Genomic DNA, 22,183 nt, shown 5'->3' on the forward strand with positions numbered 1-22,183 from the left:
TCTTAAATTCGGTGTTAGAAAAAATAGTCTTTTTTTATAATAACAAGAAGAGGCGTCGCCCTAAAGTTCAAACACGCCCCTACATTGGGCACATACAACCGTGGGTAATCCCCATCCGGTCATTCAACAACAAATTCATCGTCTCACTCGGTGCCTCGTCAAACACCACTAGCCCAGCATGTTCACACCCAAGTTTGCCATAAAGTCACCAACTTGATTACTTTCCTAAACACATGAGTAATCTTCACATTCCACTCTCTTTGCATGATACCTTTTATACTTCTAGCAAGTGATAAAGCCTGAAATCCGATTTCGTGTCATTAAACACGTGAACAAGCTGTCATATTATCACTTTCCACAAGTATATTTCTAAGCCTCTTTACCGCCAACTTAAGCCCGTCATATATTCCCCACAATTCAGTTTGCACTACCGAACATCTTCCCAAGTGCCTTGTGTAGCCCAACACCCACTCTCAGTTGAATCCCGCAAATACCCCTCGATGTTGCACGTTAGAATCATATTTCACAGCCCCATCACAATTTTATTTGCACCACCCATCTGGGGAGCATGCCATTGTACCTACTTCAACACCTTATTTATTGATTTGGCTAGCTTAAGTTCATTACTATGGACGATCTACCTCCAAGCTCTACATGGTGCCATTGTAGCGTACGATGACACAAGAGGCCTCATATCAACAAATCCAATTGGGCCAGCCCAAACGTTAACCCAATTAAATAATCATATATTCCTCGTCAAAATAATAAGTGAACAGAAATTAAAGAAAATTTGAGAATGTTGTGGTATAATTTAGCAGGTGCCAATGAATAATTGGACACCGAGGTTTGTGGCAGAGAACCACAATCACGAATCACGATGTCCAATCTTCCAAAAAAAAAGAAACCTTTTGAACATTCGAGTAAACAGACACAAGTCGTATATGGTAATGGTATATTCTCTGGATGCCTCTTCTATGTTGTAAATTGTAATCACTCTTGCATTTCGATTGAGCATGCAACTCAAACTCCACCCAAAGTTGTCATCTCTCTGAACTAATGGATTCTCTCGCACTAAATCTAATTGCCTCTCCTTTCAAAGGCTCAACCTTTCTCACTATTTCCAATTCTAATTCAAGAAGATTCAACAAAGCTTCCATCTCCGTCAAAAACTCTCTAAACCCCCAAAATCCCAATTCAATATGGGGTCATTGCGGTTTCCCCGCTAAACCCCTTTCATATCTAGTACCCCTTTTGAAAAAAGTCACGGCCTTGGCCACGAAACCATCGCCGCAAAAATGGGGCTCCGACTTGGAAGAAGCGAAGCTTCTGCAGAATGGGGCATTCGGGACTGCGCTGATGAGCGTGACGGCGACGGCCAAGGTCAAAATAAGTCCTTTCGTGGCTACACTAGCGGCGAATCCGACCTTCGTGTCGGCGTTGTGCGCTTGGGCTGTTGCGCAGTCGACCAAGGTTTTCTTGAATTTCTGTGTGGAGAGGAAGTGGGATTTTAGGATTATGTTCTCTTGCGGCGGGATGCCTTCTTCGCATTCTGCATTGTGCACTGCGCTCACTGCTTCTGTTGCAATCTGCCATGGAGTTGCTGATTCTTTGTTCCCAGTTTGTCTGGGCTTCACTTTGATTGTGATGTATGATGCTATTGGTGTAAGGCGCCACGCCGGTATGCAAGCTCAGGTAATACTTTGTTTCCACCATTTCTTGCTCCATTCTTTTACTCCACTTAATTTGTTGTCCAACTTTTTTTATCAGTTTGGACAAGGGTGAAACTCTATATTTGTAGTCTTGATGGATTTGGTGAAAATGGCATCACCTAATAGTTTTCTTCTTATAATTTGCAACATACTTACTATAAAGCTTTGCCTGTGTGGAATATTGATTTGGGTTGAAATTGCTTCTTGATGAAGAGACTATTGAGAATAAGCTTTCAAAGTAACTGAGATCTTATCAAGTGTTGTATCTTGTGGATAGAACTAATCAACTTTGGTATATGAAGGTGGTGTTTGGTTAGTTAAACAAGATTATGGTGAGATACAATATGAGATACTATGATTAAATTAGTCATAGGATTTAATCATTGGGGATGGATATGGGCCAAGATACATTGTCACAGGCCGAGATTTGAGAAAAAAGTTAACCGAACAAGAGAATAAGAAATGAGATTAGACATGGACTTTAGTCACAAGTAAACATGGCAACGACGACCCGAATATGAGTATGTTATTCAAGTGGAGAATAGATCTCAAGATGACCAAATAACATGCAACAATCATTGTTTAATAGAGGTTATGTAAATGTGAAGAGTTTTTCCCTTATTAGGGGTAGGTGGAAGGATCAGAATCAACATGTTGCAACTTGCACTGTTTTGAATTTGGATCGACGGAACACAATAGGTTCTTGAAATCTGTAAATGCTTTAGTTTAGAGCTCTTTGCACTTGACAAGGAATTTTTAATGCAACAACCATTGAGTTTATGCCATTCTTGATCGTGGGACATATCTTTGTATACTATTGATTGTTTCAACTCTTAATATTAGTTTATGCATGTGCTGTGATTGAATTCCCTGTTGTCATTTCCCACTCTGTCTTAAAATCTATCAACTCCATGTAGGTTCTGAATGTGATAGTCGAGGACTTGTTCCAAGGGCACCCGATAAGCCAAAGAAAGCTGAAGGAGCTTCTTGGTCACACCCCGTCCCAGGTCTTTGCTGGAGCTCTACTAGGCATCCTCGTAGCTTGGAGGTGTAGTCAGGTTTGTGCGTTTCCAGCCTCTTAGGATGTCACATCGGACATATAGATGCTCTACTAGGAGAATCCAGGATTTCAATGTTTACATCTTGTAAACATTCTGATTTTGGCATATGATTTTTTGAGGTTTCTAACTACATACAAACACTCTGTTTCTGCTACATGCTTTGCTTGCCTCTGTTAAAATAGTGTGATTGTAATATATTTTGCTTGCTTCGCTCCATGATTCCAAAATACTTATACATACATAGGTCGAAATGTGCTGTTGAACTAGTTCGTATCGTTAGTCATAAAGTCGACATGGTTAGTGTTTTCGGGTGAATTTGGTAGATTCAAATTTGATATAATAATAAGCAGACCCAAAATCCATGAATAACAAGACTTGTTAGATGTGAAATATTTTCTAAGTGCAGAGATTGGGTATGCAAGTAGGATCAGGGTTCTGTTGCTCCTTCCATATCCGGCCTGTGACGCGGAGCTTGAGCTCCTTCCTGTCACCTCCGGAGAAAAACAGAGCCATGCTGCGCTGTATGATGAGGCCGTCATGGCTGTCTCGAACCTTCCTGTGAGAGTCTCGTATGCTCCGGGGAGTCCCTCCCACGTCAGCTTCCGCCCATTTCCCCCAACCTCCAGGCTGTAGCTGTAATTCCTGGCCTCTGTCTCGTCTCCCATGAGCCGAAGAAATGCCATGTACACTGGAGCCATCCCGAGTTGGAAAGCTTGAAATGAAGGCAAAAGTAGTGACCAAAACAATTGAACACCTACAATAAATGAACCAGAGTGGGATACTCTTATAATGAAGCACAATTCAGTTGACAAAACGTTTTCCTTGCAACTAACCGTGAGCATCCACGTTGCGTTCTCGACGTCTCGAGGGTTTGACTTTACGTATCGATGGTTGAAGGTGCACCCGGAATGCATATCCACTTTGTGTCCGTCTCTCAAGTGATCGACGAGATGTTGGATGTCCCCAACAACCGAGCACTCGGATCCTGCATACGGGCAGCTGTAAGGCCGGTAATTGCACACACCCTCGTGCTTCAGCTTGCCGTAATACGGGAATATCTCCGGGCATCTGAGAGAGATGTATCTGCAAGGGAGGTGGAGCTTTTCAGCCACTTTTTCGAGCGCAAGACATCGTATGTCGCCGAGCTCCTGTCGACACGTGGGGCACCGGTTGTGAACCCGGAGTTTGCAGGTAGAGCAGATGGTATGCCCATTGTGACACTGCAGCAGTGTGTATAAATATAGAAATCGAATGAATCACAAAAATGCAAGATTGAATCTTGAAGACAATGAAGAAAACCTGGTGGATAGGCGGATACATAGAATTGGTGCAAACGGGGCATTCAAGGAGCTCATGAAGAGTTGTAATTGGATGAATGAGAGTATGATTGTGGGAGTGGGATGGCTTTGAAGATGAAAAGTGAGATGGAGACATACCCCATTCCCATCCGCCTTCTTCAATCAATGATGTGCATTCAATGCTCGAATCCATTCTCTCTAATATCTAAATCAATTAGGCTTCATTTTTTCCAGGAGGTTGGGGAATTTGCGGAAATTAATGTTGATGAGTTTGGATGAATATCCAGAGATCGGAAGGAAGTGCTCCCCTCCCCAATTCAATTTCTTCATTCCATCTGGAAAAGTTAGTTGTACTTGGATCAATAAAATTCGGAACTGAATTTGTTTTCCCATTTTTGTTCCTCAAAATAATTGGGTTTTTTTTAACTTTATATTGTGTATGCATATATTAATTAATATTACATGACATGAAATAAGAAAAGGAAACAAAATTATCACTCCGTAACTCTTTATAAACTCAAACAAAATTATTCATATTTTGCAAAGTGAAGCACAAAATACCATCGTAAATGCATTTTCGTAAACTCTATTGTATAGTTTTTTAGAACTTGTATTGTAAAAATTTAATTATAGCCTATTTAAAGTAAAGAAATGTTTTAGTCATTGCTGGTTGGTGCATTCATATTGACTCCACTTTCTCCAAAATTGATTTTTGGATCTGCGAGTACATCATTTTACGAGGGTATATTAGATAGAGCTTGGGCCAACCATTTGAACTGCATTTTCTGTATCCAAGCAACTGTTTACAGGTTGGAAGAGTTGTCTGATCTGAACATGCTTTTCTTTTTCTACAAGATAAATTATTCGAATTGATCCCTTCCTCAATTGTTCTAATCGCCTTTTGTTTTTCAGTGAAAGCTATGCTAAAGTTTACCACCATTGAATTGAATTATTGCGAATTGCATGTTTACTAATCCAGCGATTTAAGATTTAGTTTTGTCTCATGTAAATGTCTCAAATATAAATTGCAAGTCCTTTTCACTACTGCCTGGAAAATAATTCAACATTTTAGAATTCTAACAATAACAAACCACATTTGATTTAAGGTCCTCTTACGCCAAATAAAATCAACATACAAACCCATCATTTTCAGAAAAATAACATGTCATTATCAGGCTTACTCATGTCACGAATTAGTTGTTATAGGCAAAAATTCGATGCTAAAATTAATACTAGAATTGATAAAAACGCCAAGAAAATAACAATACCAAAATTTGAGCTTATTATGAATTTGAAGTGTAATCTATTAATGGAAATTGTCAGCTAAAGCATTTCCAGTACTCTCGAAATGTTTATTTTGAGCATTAATTCGTAAATTTCATACAACGAGACGTGGCTTAAAATTCTTTACCCATGCAGTATGATAGTAGTACTACTAAAAAAGTAAAAATTATAATAAAAGTGGGTTATTCCAAAATTATGGAGTATGTTTCTTATCTTCTCCCATTGATATAACAAAGTTTAAAGTCTTACAAAAATAATAAATTTATCGCACCATTATTGAGCCGTTCGAGCTTTCTTCGATTTCTTCTCCTCCACATTGACTACGCCTCCGCTAATCGGCGACAAAAAAGCGATTCAATCTCAGCCGCCGTGAAGAACAGTAGGCGGCGCCTAACTCCGGCCTTTTCAGCGTCGGGTACCAAGTCCTTGTTTTCCCCGGCGGCGGAGGGCACTGCGCGATCGCCGGAATTTTGTGATCCAGCGATGTCGGAGTTGTGAATCCTTCCAGCTCCTCTTCTTCATCACCTACCGATTTTTCTAATTTTCCTCTGCTAGCATTTCCTTCTTCCTCTCCACGATCAGAATTGCCGCGATCTTCGTGAAATTCTGATTGAATTTCGTGATTTGGAGCGCATTTTATGCTTTCTTCTTTTAGGTTGATCGACATGCTCAATGGTGAGAAGAGATCGATTTTGGAGCACATTTCATTAGAGAGATGAAGATGAAATAGAAAGACTGTTATTTATACAGGCGAATATAGTGAAAAAGACACTTCTTTCTATATTTTGCTATGTGAATAGTATTTTATTTTTGTGATAAAAAAATCATTATTTACGTAAATGTTAATAGCATATATCAGTCGATAAAGCATTTTCAATAGTTCCATTCCACTAAAAAATTAACAAGACTTTAGAATAGTATGATTGTTATTTTCTTCATATATTTGAGGTAATATTAATAGATTATGTACGGCACAGTTAATACTCCATGTATTTATGTGTAATTACATACTTGCTAACATTCACATCGTCAAAAGGATAATTTTAATTAAACCTTTTTTCTCGTTAATATTCAGGGCTAGCTATTACTTAGTGAGGGAACTAGAAAAATATTTGTCCAGGACTATATTTTTAAATTTGTGAGGCAAACTAATCGTAATTATAATCTCACTCTCATATTTCATGGAGCTTAGATTTTTTGGTTATATGGTAATTGAAAGATCAAACTATGGTTTTATATTACACATTTTGCATTGAAATATTTGTCTAAAATAATATGGAAAAAATTTTACACTTTAATTCTCAAATTATTATTATTTTCAAAATGATACTTTTATAGTACTTAAATTATTATTTTTTAAAATTATGTACGATCTACGGAAATAACAATAAAAACTTACGTTATTAACGGAAATTAAAATGAATAGGCATTAAATTAACAGCGCCAATTTGGCATTAAGAATTCGCTTCAAGGGTTACGCCGACTAATTTTCGACATTAAAATGGTGTCGGTTTAGTGTCAAATCATTTTCTTTACTAATGTTATTTTATTTAGATTCATCGTAATTTCGAAAATGTCAATAGTTTAGGTATTGGAACTAATTTTCCCAATAAAAATAGAGCCAAATTTTATAAATAAAATATTATACTAGTATACTACTCCATATTAGAAATAATAAAATCAAATACTAGTAAATTGTCGAATAATAGGAAAAAGTAGTTCTCGAAATTAATGAGAACAGAGCGACTCTTAAAATCGTGGTGGGTTTTGTAAGCTGAAATGAGTTGTTGCATAGTATCATATTTTTCTTCAAAAAGTAATTATTCGATTTAAGAAAAAAGACGATTAAATTTTTGGGCATGGATTTAAATGCAACGATTTCTTCCCCATCTAGCTTCTAGTATATAGTAGGGGCCATAATTTCAGACTAGGTCAAAGTAGTTGGAGGCTGTAAATTCGAATTCCTTTGAGTCATTATTATCACTATTGCAGTACTGTAAATTAAATATTATATTTTTTTGACTAAATTAAGCAATTTAGTTAATGAGATTTCAAATTAAAGGTATTAATCTCCTTTCATATTAGGGAAAAGGTCTATGCAAATAATGCAAAATGTACCAAACTATTTCCATCTTATACATAATTTATTCTAGACTTTCGCACGCATAATAGTAAAAAAGTTATACCCAAATTGATCTTAAATAATGACTACATCAATATTTGGTTAAAAATATAAAAAATGAGAAGAGTTATGTTATGAATAGGAGAGAATATTTTCTAAAATCCATTATCAATTGTATCCATAATGTATTGTGCTCTTAAGAAATCTCATGATATTTCGATTTCCAAATTATATACTTTACCAAATAGGACATAGAAATTGATAGTATACATGGTTTTTTTTGAATTACAGTGCTGGAAGTGGTAAAGGCAAATGGAAAGTAATACCACTAGCATTACTTAAGCATTATGTATTTAAGTACTTTTCATATTTCTCATTCCTTATTATTTTTATTTCTAACTTCTAATTAATTAAATTTTGAAAGAGACATAGTTGTCGGGCAACGGACATAAATTTTGGAGCATGGAAAGATATGCACGATACCGTTATGTCGTTGTTTGAGATACTTTCAGCATGGTGCCAACGTATTTGTTACGGCACGAATAAATTTTGGCTCATACAAAACTGCCAACAAAAATATCGCATCGATCGTAGATTTTAGGAAAAATAACACGATTAGCTAAAGTTCCAAGATCTAATATGTCGTTGTTTGAGATACTTTCAGCATGGTGCCAGCGTATTTGTTACGTGACGAATAAATTTTGGCTCATACAAAACTGCCAACAAAAATATTTGCATCTGATCGCAGATTGTAGGAAAAATAATTCACGATTAGCTAAAGTTGATGATTTTGTAACAAAGGACTTTAATTTCTTATGACAAAATTAAGTACTCCATAAAGCCAGTAGCAGTATTTTGTTTTTTTGCCTAAACTACCGATATTTTTAATATAGCAAAATAATTTGTTTTTCGTTTCAAATTTCAGTTCATAATCATAGGATTAAACCACACATGAAGCACGAGTTCAATGAATATAGTACACTGTAAAGCAGTATTCTTCAACCCTTTGTACAGAATAAAGTGATCTAAAGTTTAAATCTCAATTTTCGACAAAAAAGTTATAACATCTTTAACTAAAATTAGTATAGAAACAAATTGGTAAGGAAAAGACAATGGAATTCAACAAACGGCCTTGCTTATTTCGTGTGGATTTGGAAGTTGAAACCGAACTTGAGAAAAACAAAAAAAATAGTACATTTAGAATAAATATATTAATACTATAATACCTTAATTATTCCCTAAAGGATTCTTCAAAATATGAAAACATAATTCAAATTTGAGATCATAATATCACATGACATCATAATCCAATTCACTTACTCAAGTGAATTTAATACCCCTCTCTTATTTTATTTCATCAGTTGTAATTACATGTGTATAATCTGATTACACCTAATTAAAGGGGTATAGACAAATAAGTTTAGTTTTAGCGTGGCCTAACCTAGCTCAAATTTGAATTTAGTAGGGCTTCAACTAAATTTGAATAATCAGCATAATTAAATCAAGCAGTTATACAATTTCAGTTTTGTTCATAAAGTGTAATTTAATTTATAAAAAATCCTAACTCCATAAAAAGGTACGGTAGTGACAATGAATGCTTAATAAAACCAATAAATAGAACATTAATTGATCCACCTCATTCCTAATTACTTTAATTCAAATGAGGAGTAGTACACTTAATCTGCATATAATCTGTTAATAAACTTAATCTAATAAACAACATTAGGTAGATCATAGATTGTACCACACTTTAAACTCACTGTTGGATTCAAAATCTTAACTTTAAGCAACTTATAATTTCTACCACAACTAAATAATTTCCGAGTTTGGCTTGAAAATATTAATAGATTCGATCGTAACTTTCATCAATAAATTTACCCACTCCATCAATAAATTGGTTTATCTTGTTCTCTCAGAAATACAAGAAAACCAAATTGTTCTCTTTTTAGTTAATTATTCCTTTTTTCCTCACCTTATAGAGTGATGTCTGAAATGTATGAATGTCTCATCGAAGACAGATAAATTTTGTATGAATCTTGTGGTAAATTAATTAAAAATCTTCCTTTGATATATATTTTTATTTTCTAATTTAACTCATCTTCCAACATTTTTTGGATTTTAGCGCTTTTTGCTTACAAAATTATTTCAACTTAATATTGAGGGTTCCAACTTACATTTAATAATTTAACAATCTGATTATACATAAACATAACAAAACTAGAATATGGAGAAGATATCAAAAATATAAATACACACACATATATAGCATTAATCTATTCAAAATATATAGTAGTAGCACATAACATTTGAAACTAATTAATCAAAAGACAAATCCTTCACATAAATGGTTAATGACAAAATGGAGACACATATATATAGACTGCTATATAGCATTATTTATTCTTCTTCAATTCATCATATTACATTAGAAACCATATCAAATATGCGATCTTAGTCATATAAAATTGGATTATATGCAGAAAAGAAAATTGAAATAGAGATAGCAGTGTTACTTCTTCAAATTTAAAATTACGTTATACTAGTAAAATAAAAGCATTGCTAGCCCCTAAGGTTATTTTTTAGATTCCAAAACACATATACTACTATCTAGTTGTACGTATGTTGAGTGCTAGCTAGGAAATAGAAGTTGGTAGCCTAGGACAAAAAAAAAAGATAAAGATCCATTTTTTTAAATTACCCCATTATGAAAATATGTACTACTCTATATCATATTCTTATTTTTAAATTTGATGTATCCATAAACATTAATTACTTTTCATTTTTGTATAATATGGTCCATCACTCATATGAAACTCATATATATGCATTCTCTAATGCATTCTCTCGCTCTCTCACATGTTTTACTAACTTGATATTGAAACTCATTTCGATTACTACAGTGAATACTGGTATAAACCAACATTTTTATTAACTACTAATAACAAAATGTGTGGTCTATGTATCGATCATTAGATGAATGTACATGATTTATTTTCAATCTATGTGCTGCTCCCTTCATTCCATTGCATGTGATTGTTTTTTAGCATGAGATTTAAGAAAGTGATATTTATTGAGTTAAGTAGAAAAAGTAAAGTAAGAAAGAGAATAAAGTAAAAGAGAAAGAGAGAGTAAAGTAGAGAAATTTGGCGTTTTATTTACAAGCTAAAAATAAAAATCAATCACTTGTAGTGGAATAACGAAAAAAAGGGGATGAATCACTTGAGGAAAGATTGAGTATAAAATTAACAAATAGTATCAGTGTATGTATAAATAATGTAAATTTTTATGATATCAAATTAGAGAGTATTAAGTTTCAATTGTAAACCCTTTTATAAAACATTGTAATCGTTCCTGGATAATTTACGTGATAGCATCCCACTTTATATGGGCTAAACTTAGCGGGCCACACAAAAATTGGGCCTAGATTTTTAGCAACCCAACCCGACACGACAGTAGAAAGTAAAATAAAAATAAAAATTCATGACCGCACTTTTATGGGGTTAATTTTGATATAATCGTGTAGTTTGAGGAGTGAATATGTAATAATGATAAAGATAGGAATAGAGAGGGGTCGATATGAAATTCACCCTACAAACGTTCTGTACACTACACTAATGCACGAGTCAATCGGAGAAGATAATGCGAGATTGTAGTTGCATTTAAAGCTCAAGTTTCCATCTTCTTTCATTTCATTCGCATTTGCATTTCACTCCGCTCCCTCATTTTCGCACCTTTTTTCCAATTGTTTTTACCTTTTTTTTTTTGGAAACGTGATCGGCTGTTTAGCATTCTGTTGTTTCTGAATAACGCTCGTAATCGTTCGAATCAGAGGTGATCAAATTCTGATTTTTGATTCTTCGTTTTCCCTTTCCTTTCTTTTTTGGTTGAATTTATGTGGATTATTTGCTCAGGTTGATTTTAGGTAATCGTCGCATTTATGCTATCAATGTGCGTGTGCCTAGATATTGATTTATTTTTGTGTTTGCATGGATGCGATCTTTCGTAAGAGCAGGCTGTTATTTGATATTAAACTTCAGATATTTTTTCCAATCCTCTTTTTTCGGTTGCTTCGTGTGATGCCGATGTGTAATGCATGCTGAAATGTGATGGATATGGAATATTAAATTGAATAAATCCAGCTGCATTCGGCTTTTTGAGAGATTTCTGTGGAATAAATATGAATCTGTGTTGTATATATTCAATCCACGTGACAATTTGTCTGTTGTTGGTTTCGATTTCATTAAATTTTTAGGAGATATAGCTAGCTTGCAACATTTTCTGGAAAATGGCATTTCTTGGAAGGAAAAAGCTAATCTGGAATTAAGTATGATTTCCGTTTACTGCAAATGATGTAGGCATGATTTGATAGCTTCAACTGAAACAATTTGTTAGTCCCTGCATACATAGTCTTAATAAATTGAGCATGATTCAGTTTGTGAAAACTCTCAATTTGTTAGAGGTGCGGTCGTTTAGATCCTCATTTGAACAATTGGAACAGAGGGAGATGAATGGTTGAATAGAACACAAATTATAAATCTGTATCCTAGCTCAAGGGAGCTGGATTTTGTGGAAAGAAAAGAGATCTAGAGTAGAATCGCCCTTGTCAACTTTCTTTTGGCATATGAAGTTTTCTTATATTAGGAGTTAGTTTACCTCTTCCACGAAGTGATTCATTACAGTTGTTAATGCATTTTGATCAACCGAAGTTGTTTGTTACCTTTTCTCCCTATAGGAAAAACAAGTTTCCTAAATATGGCGTGACAGATTGAAATTCTATTGATACGCTATCCTATCAATTTTCATCAAAATTAACCATGAAGCTTGTATTCTGTTGGCAGATCAGCAAATAAATGGCAGAGAGTGATGATATTCAACCTCTTGTCTGTGACAATGGAACTGGAATGGTCAAGGTAATATCTGTTTACACAATAAACATCAGTGTTTCTGTCTGGTTCTCTGTTTCTGGGAAGACTGTTATGTTATGTTGTTCCATGTTTCAGGCTGGATTTGCTGGAGATGATGCTCCAAGGGCCGTGTTCCCTAGCATCATAGGCCGCCCGCGCCACACAGGTGTGATGGTCGGCATGGGACAGAAGGATGCCTATGTTGGTGATGAGGCTCAGTCCAAGAGAGGTATTCTAACTCTCAAGTACCCAATTGAGCATGGCATTGTTAACAATTGGGATGACATGGAGAAGATTTGGCATCACACATTCTACAACGAGCTTCGTGTTGCCCCAGAGGAGCACCCAATTCTTCTCACAGAAGCACCCCTCAACCCAAAGGCAAATCGAGAGAAGATGACACAGATCATGTTCGAAACCTTCAATTCCCCTGCCATGTATGTTGCTATTCAGGCTGTTCTGTCCCTTTATGCCAGTGGTCGTACGACTGGTAGAGATTATCTCGTTGTCTTTGTGCAAATTTGATAGAATACAATGAACTTAGTTAACAGGAAGAATCTGTGATGTTTCTTATTTGTAATGTGCTCCTTTGTTTTAGGTATTGTGATGGACTCTGGTGATGGTGTGAGTCACACTGTGCCTATCTACGAAGGGTATTCTCTCCCTCACGCAATTCTTCGACTTGACCTTGCTGGGCGCGACCTCACTGAATTCTTCGCCAAGATCCTGACGGAGCGTGGCTACAGCTTCACAACCTCTGCTGAGAAGGAAATTGTGAGGGACATGAAGGAGAAGCTGACATACATTGCGCTGGACTTTGAGCAGGAGATGGGAGACAGCCAAGACTAGCTCGGACATAGAGAAGAACTACGAGCTGCCGGATGGGCAAGTGATCACGATTGGGAATGAGCGTTTCCGTTGCCCTGAGGTGCTCTTCCAGCCAGCAATGATAGGAATGGAAGCTGCTGGCGTGCACGAGACAACATACAACTCGATCATGAAATGTGACGTGGATATCAGGAAGGACTTGCGGGAACGTTGTGCTCAGTGGCGGCACCACCATGTTCCCGGTATTGCTGATCGGATGAGCAAGGAAATCAGCGCATTGGCTCCAAGCAGCATGAAGATTAAGGTGGTGGCTCCGCCGGAAGTACAGTGTCTGGATCGGGGATCCATCCTCGCTTCCCTCAGCACCTTCCAGCAGGCACGTTACGTTACACGTTACATATTACAGGCGTTTGTAGAATTCTTCAATATTTCATTGATTTTGTGCAGATGTGGATTGCTAAGGCCGAGTACGCGAGTCCGGCCCTTCCATTGTGCACCGGAAATGTTTCTGATCTCTCAATCATCGACTTCCCCCAAGGAAATGCTCTCCAATTCATTTGCTGTTTCTTGTTACTTTCCATTTTTTTACTTCATTATGTTGTTTTTCTTGCTTTTGAAATTCAGCTGTTATAGGTTTGTTGCCTTCTTTTTTTTTGTTGTTTTTTTGAATGTTTTTCCTCACACTTGTTTTGTCTTTAATTCCAGCAGTTTTGGCTTATTATCGTTATGTTTATGTTTAAGATTATTTTCCCCTTCTTTTCCTATATTTGCAAGATCTAAATAACAGGATCTACAACGGTTTAGGAAATAGAGTTCAAAGTTCAATATTTTTTCTTCATCGGCCATCGCCATTTCCTTACAAAGTGAAATTAATTATATTGATTATAATTTCTTTTTATACTAGATTCTTACAAATAACTTCCGAAAAAAGGGATAATAGATTTGAAAATTTCAAAAAATTCACGGTGTGTGGATCGACGTCATTGCAAATGTGAGATACTTAATTGTTTGTATTAACTATTAATTCCATAAAATAATACTACTACATAAAAGTGAAATTTCTGTTTTTTCCAAACACATGCGTTTAAGTCAACTGTTTTACGAAAAGAAAATGAACTAGAAGAATAAGATCTCGTCGGTGGTACCCCAAGGTACAAACTCGATATCTCGTCGCACTTCCTTGCCTCCAATGCCAGCTAACCAGCACCGCCTTCCGCGCTTCACCTCCGACGACCCATGGCGGTGGTGGCGTCAATTGTCGCAGAGGGAGGTGACAATGGCCACTGCCGCGGCCGCAATTGTTTTTTCCTCCTCGTCCTCTATCCGTTTCCAAAAACCTCGCGCACATTTGGAGGTACATCAGAGCCAGATTCAGAGTGGGTGCCTTTCACGCCTCTTTCCAAAGCGCAGCAAAATTCTGCGTGTAAGCATCATTAACGTTTGTTTTTCTGCAATGCGAATCGAATTTTAGGTTTTCGTTGTATATATATGCTTAGTGTGGAGTATATATGTTTGATTCAACACGGATCGGATGCAGTTTGTTTGGATGGGAGTTTGCCTGGTTATCATCTAAAGAGAGGATTTGGATCGGGCTCCGACAGTTGGCTAATTCACGTCGAGGTTCATTTGTTTAATAACTGTGCATGAGTGATATATTTGTCGAATGATATGTGTAAAATGTTACTCCATAAAGATTTAGTTGTGCTAATGTCATTGCCTGGTTATCATCAGATGTTTAGTATTATGAAGTAAGAACTTTTTTTTGCTGTGCATCAACTACTTGTATGAATATTGCGTTTCTATGTAGGGTGGAGGATGGTGTAGCAATATAACATCTTGTTCGGATCGGAAGAAAACAAAATTAGGTTCATCAACTTATATGGACAAACAAGATCAGTTTTTGGGAATCTTGAGCCATCATCCAGTTCAAAATCCTGGTATGATGTTAACTGTGTACCTGTATATTGCATTTATTTCAAGTTTAAGTTTTGCACTGCATATGTTTTATTTAAAATTATGGTCGAGTTCAATATAATTGTATCGACTTCCAAAAATGTTTAAAGTTTCGACATCTTCCAAATTATGGGTGAGTAATATAATTTTAATGGATTATAGCCATTTTTTTTTTTAGTTTTTTCTGTTTAATGCTTTGGACAATCTTCCAGTTTTTTTCAACTGAACAAGGTGAAAGTAAGGATTGTGATGGATCATCATTTTCCGGGCCCCCTAACTGAGTTCCATTAAGTCATTTTAAAGATGATGGTTTAGATTTATCATGTAGTAATTATTTCCCACACCTATCAGAAGCATAAAACATTGTGATGAATCATGGCAGTGGGTTAATTGCATTCTATTCATTTATGTTTGAACGGAACAGAACTCTTCTTCAGAGGTCAGCTTATCTGGGACACACTTATGGATGAGCTTTTGACAATTGAAAACAAAGCTAGACAGGTAACTAAAGTTAATTTGTCTCTCCATGTCTCCATCAGCTCGTAAAACATCAACGTTCGGTCTTTTTTACGTTTTTTGGGTTTAGTCTGGATATATGTTGCTACCATGCAAAAAAATGTTTTTTTTTGAAACGTTCATATATATATTTTTTTTCTGTTTGAGAAATCTAGTTTTTTTCGCTCAATATTGCCATTTCAAGTTTGATATTTGCTTATAGTTTTACATGATATCTTCAATTACATCTTAAACTGAGTACATAGGTCCTGCACTTTCTCCTTCCCACTTGATTATTCAAATTTCAAAAAAGATGTGATGGTTGATCTTTGATAAATCAAATGCATCTTGTAGCCAGCATCAATTTTATTGCAAATATTAGGTTTTTCAATTGCTTATGCCAACTTCACAGGCCCTTCTCACAGGATGCTCTGCTGGTGGTTTGGCCATTCTCATACACGGGATGATTTAGATTTTTTTCCCCAAAAGATACAGAGGGAAGTGTCTGGCGGGGGGGAATTTTTTTTCCCCTAATGAGGGTGCTGCAATTTCTCTATTCACCTTTTTGATGTTATTGTTCTGTTATTTCTTTTTGACTTTGCTTCTGCAGATCTTTGCGTAATTTAAAATTAGATATGGGTTCAAGTTACTAAGAATCAACTGATGCATGCCGGGGCTCTTTATTTTAAATTTTTTTTACGGGATTGGGAATAACATTTTTTTCCTCACAGACTCATTTGTTTTTGGGTTTAGCCAATTTGTTTGTTACTTATCAACTAAAGTATTATGCCCTTTGAATAAAGAATGGTTGCCAGTGTTGATACATGCTGAATTGAAGGAATAAACCCTTTTGTGGTGCATCTGTTTGTTGTTTTTCCCAAATTTTAATGCAATTTATTTTGTAAGGTGTTTTTTTCATGGCAACATATGGATTGGGAAAATTTGCTTTCTATATTGATGGAAAAAAAAAGGTTTCATTTTATAGCATAGCAAGTCTTGCTCCAAGTATAAGGTTGAACATCTAGAGAGGGGGGAATACAGTTTTCCTTTTTTCACAAAAAGATTATTGCTAAAAAATGTCTTAAACGAGTATATTGCAAATAGCTGGGCTTGTAGTCAGTTAACTGAGTTTTAAAAGAAAAAAAAAAAAGCACTTAGCATCTGGGTAGATGGTTGATTGCTTGGCTATTGAAAAAAATAAGGCTTTAAGCTGAATTAGCATCTATTCGGAAATTCTGAAGTCTGGTAAGGGGCTTTTCTTTATATTCTCTTTGCATTGTCCTTCATGTTCAAATTGAGAAGTGATTTGTTCTCTTACAGGAAAGATATTGTTGGAAATCACAGCATCGAATCATTTTATCATGATGTTGTTCATCTCCAGGTTATCTACCCAAAAACTTCATAGCCTGTTGATGTATGCGAGAAATTTAAGTGTGTTCATATGCCTTTTCGGTGACAATTTTTGCACTAGGGATCTGTTTTTACAAATACTATTTTTTCGCTAGTAAAAAAATGAGGGGGAAGTCTCAAGTACTATTGTGAAGCTAAACCATTTTCCCTGAACCTTTTTGGGGTTTACATTAAGAACAATAACCTTCCCTTTACTGAACATTTTCCCAAACCTGATAATCGAGTTCGGCCTTGAGGCTTAGAACATTGCCCATATCCTTTAAAGGGCATAATTCTTATAAACGGTATGGTTAACTGAGATGTATGATTGCTTTCAGCAGGCATAAAAAGCTAATTGTCAAAAAAATAATCAAATTTTCAAATTGTGGGGATGAATAGAATAAAAACTTGTCCTCACCTGACCTGATTCAGGGCATTGCAAAAAGTTTAAACCATGATTGTGTTCCCAGATTAGAGCCCTCTAAGGTGAATTTGTTTTGAAAAATTTGGCTGATCATTGTTCTTCAAAATCTCTTTTTTTCCCTTAAACAAAAGACCTAGTTTTCTTGTTGCAGTGTTTTTTCCCCTCAGGTTTATGGAAATATAAAGACCCCGTCTTCCTTGTTCAACCAATATGATTTTTGGCAGGTACTTTGTTTGTTTCCCAAACGGGTTTAACATTTTTGTTGTAATTGTTTTGTATTTCCTTCCAGAAGAAAACATCTTGTCCTAAATCTTCGGATCCCCAAGGCAGTTGGCCAAGTGCAGGCAAAAATTTTTAATTGCAACCCCAAACCAGCTAAAAGTGCTCCATGGTACTATTATATAAGCTAGATTTCTCACTTAACAGACATAATATGTGAAAAAAAGTCCATGTTTTTTTCGGGCAATTACTTGGGTTCCATTCTTTGGGCCCCTTAACTAACTTTAATGGTGGAAATTGGGTTGTAAATATACCTCTTCCCAAACTTATAGTGTTTTTTGTTAATCTAGATTCTAGTGGATACAATGTTGTAATCTCCATTGGGTTTAACCCGCCATTTAAAATTGTTTTAGTTTGGCCCTTAGCATAAATTTTGAACTTTGCTTCCCAGTAATGAGTTTTCATTGAGGGTTCGAAATTCATTGCTCAGGACACTGATGGTTTTAGAATAAAACCAAAATGGGGGGTGTTTATTAATTCCTGTTTTATCATTGCCAGCATGGGGCTGGGACAGGGATTCACCCACTCTCCCGTCCAACAAATTAGTTTTCCTTTTTTTGTTAAGTTTTTTCAGACACAACATGTTTATCCAATGGGCGAAACGCATATACATCCCATTTTCTGTGAAAAAAGACGTTCAAAACAATGATTGGTACTTGAAAGAATCAGCAAAAGAGTTGACTGTCCTTTCCCCCGCAACCCCACTTGCTATAAAAAAATTTTCAGCTGGGTGGGAAATTTCCCCGGATTACATTAAGATCATTATCTGCCTCCTCACAGCAAATGTTTGCTGGTTGAATTGATTTTCAATATGAGCGACTGGGACCCGTTATGGGGAAAAATAGGTTACCCCCCTTGTCCCAAATTCTTCCCTCAAAAGGGTACGGGGGGGAGCCCGTAAGTTCGTTTTGGTAAAACTGGTATTGAAATATGAAACTTTGATCATCATTCATCTTTTTTTTAAAAATGGAAAATGCATTTTTTTTCTACATTTCTAGTCAGTTTGTTTATGTGGAAGATATATAAAATTGTAAATTACTGTATTAGTACATTTCTGATCAGATTTTTTTTGTGCTTGAAAAGATCAAACAGAGTGAAACCCCTTTCCCCAAATACATGACTTTGGAATTTCGGTGTGTTTTCGATGGTATTTGTTTTTTAATACACGGTGGTCAACCCTCAGTTTTCAATACTACTATGCTCATGAAATTGCAAATGTATATTTTTGGGAATTGATGTTCGGATTGTGACGATGACTCTCCAGCTATTCTTGCTGGGTTTTTATTTTATGAAACCCTTCTACCAATTATTGTGATGTGAGTTAAAATTTTATGCTCTTTTTTTAGATTTTTTTTAACAGAAAAATTTTTTGGGTTGACTTATTGCTTATTAGCTGGTGGCCATGAAGCTTTTGAACTAAGTTAACATATTAAGAAATCAATTTAGTGGAAGGTGTTGCTATTCATTTATGAGTGGTTGTCGAACACCAAAATTATGTCATTGGTATGAATTTGAGCTAACATTCGATGTTCTTGAAAGGATTTCATAATATAATAGAAAGAACTATCTCCCTAGGAAATCTTTCTGTCCAACCCTAAACATTCGAACACTATCTATATTCTGCAAGCATGCAATATCCCATCAATAAAGAATCTATATAAATCTCAAGAGTGTTAATATATGTTCAATATAAAGTAAAATCTCTTGAACAATGATCTATGTTGAGAAATAGTGTTATATTTCAAGGACTACTTTTTTCTCAGTTCATCAATTTGGTTCATAAAACCACCACTTTTAATTATCTACTATACTTTTCTAATTTATTTCGTAAATGTATCTCGTTAATAAATGTTTTAAAACGACTGAATATACATATCTACCCTTATGTAATAATATGGAAAAATTAACCTTTTCAAATTATAAAACGGACAATTTACTAAGAAAATGATATTATTAATGATAAAATTGGTTTATACTAAATCGATGAAAGTTCAAATTAAAAAATAGTGTTTGTACATATGCAATTCTAAAAAATATCTTTATTTTAAGCTATTAGACCTAAAATGATATACAACCATCAACAGCCCCACAATCGATGCTGACACTACAGACCAAACTTTTGATTAATTATAATAAAAGTCACGAGATGTCAGAGATACCAAAACCACAAGCAATTGTCCCAAATATTTAATAAGTTGCATAGTTCATACTACTACTTTTCATAAATCTATATTTAAATAATACTTATTCGGCACCCATTTGCATTAATCATGAACCTACCGCATTTTGTTCATGCACCATCCATCCAACAAATCATGGATTATAATTATATAATGCATCATACTATTTCGTTGTTTAGTTGGAAGTCAACTATCTAATTTGAGTGTGGAGTTGTGGTTTTGTTTATTTCTTCTAGAAAACCCGTCCTCACTAATTACTTTTCATACTACTCAAATTATATTTTGAGTACTAGGTTTCTATCTAATCCATAAATCTATAAATAGTTTTGCTTACAATTTTTAAATTTTTTGATTTTAAGATTTACACTATCGTGAATTGTTCTCTATTCCTAAGCAAACACTATTGAGAGAGATAAAAGAGAGAATAATAGTAACTTAATAAGTAGTACGATTAGAATAAGCAAAGAAAAAAAGAATTAGTATTAGAGCTCAATGGCGCTGAAATATGGCACATCTTGATCAAGAATGTTACTTTCAAGATAGCACCATAACTTACAAAATTCCCAACTTTATACACATAATTTTACACACACTGGTAGGTATTTCCACCCTCAAAAACAACTCTCCAATACTGTAAAAACTTTTCTATGCACTTTTTCCTAATCTGTATCTCTATATTTTACTAACACTACTTACACCCGATCGCCATATCCTCCCTTCGAAGGAGATGATGATAATAGAGACATCGTCGTGGTACCTCCTTCTATCGCCTTGTCTGATATCAAGAAGCTCATGGAACTCCATACCTGCAATGGTTCCACAACGGTTAGATATTGGGACAAAAAATTCACTAGCGTGCTTTCAATAGATGTTTCTTTTGCGCGTTTTTCTTATAGAGACGAGACATACCAGCTTTCTTGGCTGCACGAAACAGGACTTCCTCGACAAGGTGTTGAGCCGGATCCCCCCCTGGGAACATTGCCATGAATGTTTCAACCTCTGAGACAGCCTCTTGATTGGTGAAGTATTGGTAGAGGCCATCGGAAGATAGGATCAAGAACTTGTCTTTCGCCTCTAGCTTGTGGTGGCAGAGAGAAGGTGAGCATATGATGTACGGTGAGGTTCCAACATAGTCGATCCTAAACATTCTAGAAGTGCATTGTTCCATTTTGGCTGCCGGATCAAGAGAAAGCATGATCAGTATTTTAACCAACGGCTTAGGTTTTCGTTCATGATTGCATTACAGAAACATAAGTCCAAGCCCGATTTCAAATTCAAGAAGCAATCTACATATGGATAAGGCTAGCCAGTCTAATAAAGCTTCAAGACACTCACACAAGTTTGAAATAGAAAGTCTGTTCATCTATTTTGAATGCCAACTAGGCGTTTGTACTTTTTAGATCAAATGCATCAACATAAACATGATATAAGCTGCAAGAAGCATTTAACAAGAAAAAAGGTGAGAATTTTACATGTTTCAAAACCAGCTCCAAATGCCCTTGTCACCTTCAAGGAACCTTTCACTCTATCATTGATGACTGCAGCCGGATCATCAGGATGCGCATTTCTTATCCTCCTCACCTCCTGTATCAACAACAAAAACACGAAACTCAGCACACGAAACACCAACAAAGGCCAAAAGTCCAACCATGATTAGAAAAAACAAGAATCTACCTCTTTAACACAAGTGCCATGATCCATTGTGAGCTGACAAGAACTCAAATGGTGCACATTCTCATACTCATAGCCATAGAGCACCTCCTCACTATCCTTCCTCCCCCTCCCAACACCACAACCATCCTCGTCTCTCTGAGCCAACACCGCCCTACTATCCCCCACATTCATCACATAAACATCGTCTCCCTTCATCACCATCACAAGCACACAAGACCCCATCAAGGCCAGCTCCGGATTCTCCAACAGCATCATATCTGATATCTCCAAATACGAGGCCTCCGTCCTCCTCAACCCCTCAGACAAGGCCTTCAACACCCCCAAATGGTTCACAGGCGCCATGTCCGAACCTGCAATTCCATCCGGCCCTAAATTGCTCAACTTCTCCCTCAACTTCCTGTCAAGATCCACCCTTTCCTTACTGTCCAAGCTCTTGGACATGAATGAAGCACTATTCACTGTATTTTCGCAAGAATTGGCCTTGTCACTCCACAGCAAACCCTTGAGCTCTTTAGACACATTTGAGTAAAGATTGTTCAAGAGGAAATCAGTTGCATCAGGGCCATTGAATCCATCATAGATG

At 35.9% G+C, this 22,183-nt stretch overlaps 1 protein-coding gene and 4 pseudogenes across 1 annotated transcript; 3 read left to right on the forward strand and 2 right to left on the reverse strand.

Annotated features, from left to right (window-relative positions):
* Positions 1–908: 908 nt before the first annotated feature.
* LOC125198099 (uncharacterized membrane protein YuiD-like) lies at positions 909–2,986 on the forward strand. The gene is made up of 2 exons (XM_048096539.1): positions 909–1,692; positions 2,627–2,986. The coding sequence occupies exons 1-2, from the start codon at positions 1,057–1,059 to the stop codon at positions 2,789–2,791; spliced, it is 801 nt and encodes a 266-aa protein (XP_047952496.1). The 5' UTR covers positions 909–1,056; the 3' UTR covers positions 2,792–2,986.
* A 46-nt stretch (positions 2,987–3,032) lies between these two features.
* LOC125198097 lies at positions 3,033–4,375 on the reverse strand (annotated as a pseudogene).
* Positions 4,376–11,227: 6,852 nt separating this feature from the next.
* Positions 11,228–13,778, forward strand: LOC125198096 (annotated as a pseudogene).
* Positions 13,779–14,294: 516 nt separating this feature from the next.
* Positions 14,295–18,395, forward strand: LOC125198100 (annotated as a pseudogene).
* Positions 18,396–20,598: 2,203 nt separating this feature from the next.
* Positions 20,599–22,179, reverse strand: LOC125198101 (annotated as a pseudogene).
* Positions 22,180–22,183: the final 4 nt, after the last annotated feature.

Source organism: Salvia hispanica, unplaced genomic scaffold (genome assembly GCF_023119035.1).
Source record: "Salvia hispanica cultivar TCC Black 2014 unplaced genomic scaffold, UniMelb_Shisp_WGS_1.0 HiC_scaffold_12, whole genome shotgun sequence".
Taxonomy (NCBI): domain Eukaryota; kingdom Viridiplantae; phylum Streptophyta; class Magnoliopsida; order Lamiales; family Lamiaceae; genus Salvia; species Salvia hispanica.

Coding starts and splice junctions, on each gene's coding strand:
- LOC125198099 (XM_048096539.1), top strand. CDS start 1,057: ATGGATTCTCTCGCACTAAATCTAATTGCCTCTCCTTTCAAAGGCTCA. Junction 1,693..2,626: donor ACGCCGGTATGCAAGCTCAG/GTAATACTTTGT, acceptor AACTCCATGTAG/GTTCTGAATGTGATAGTCGA.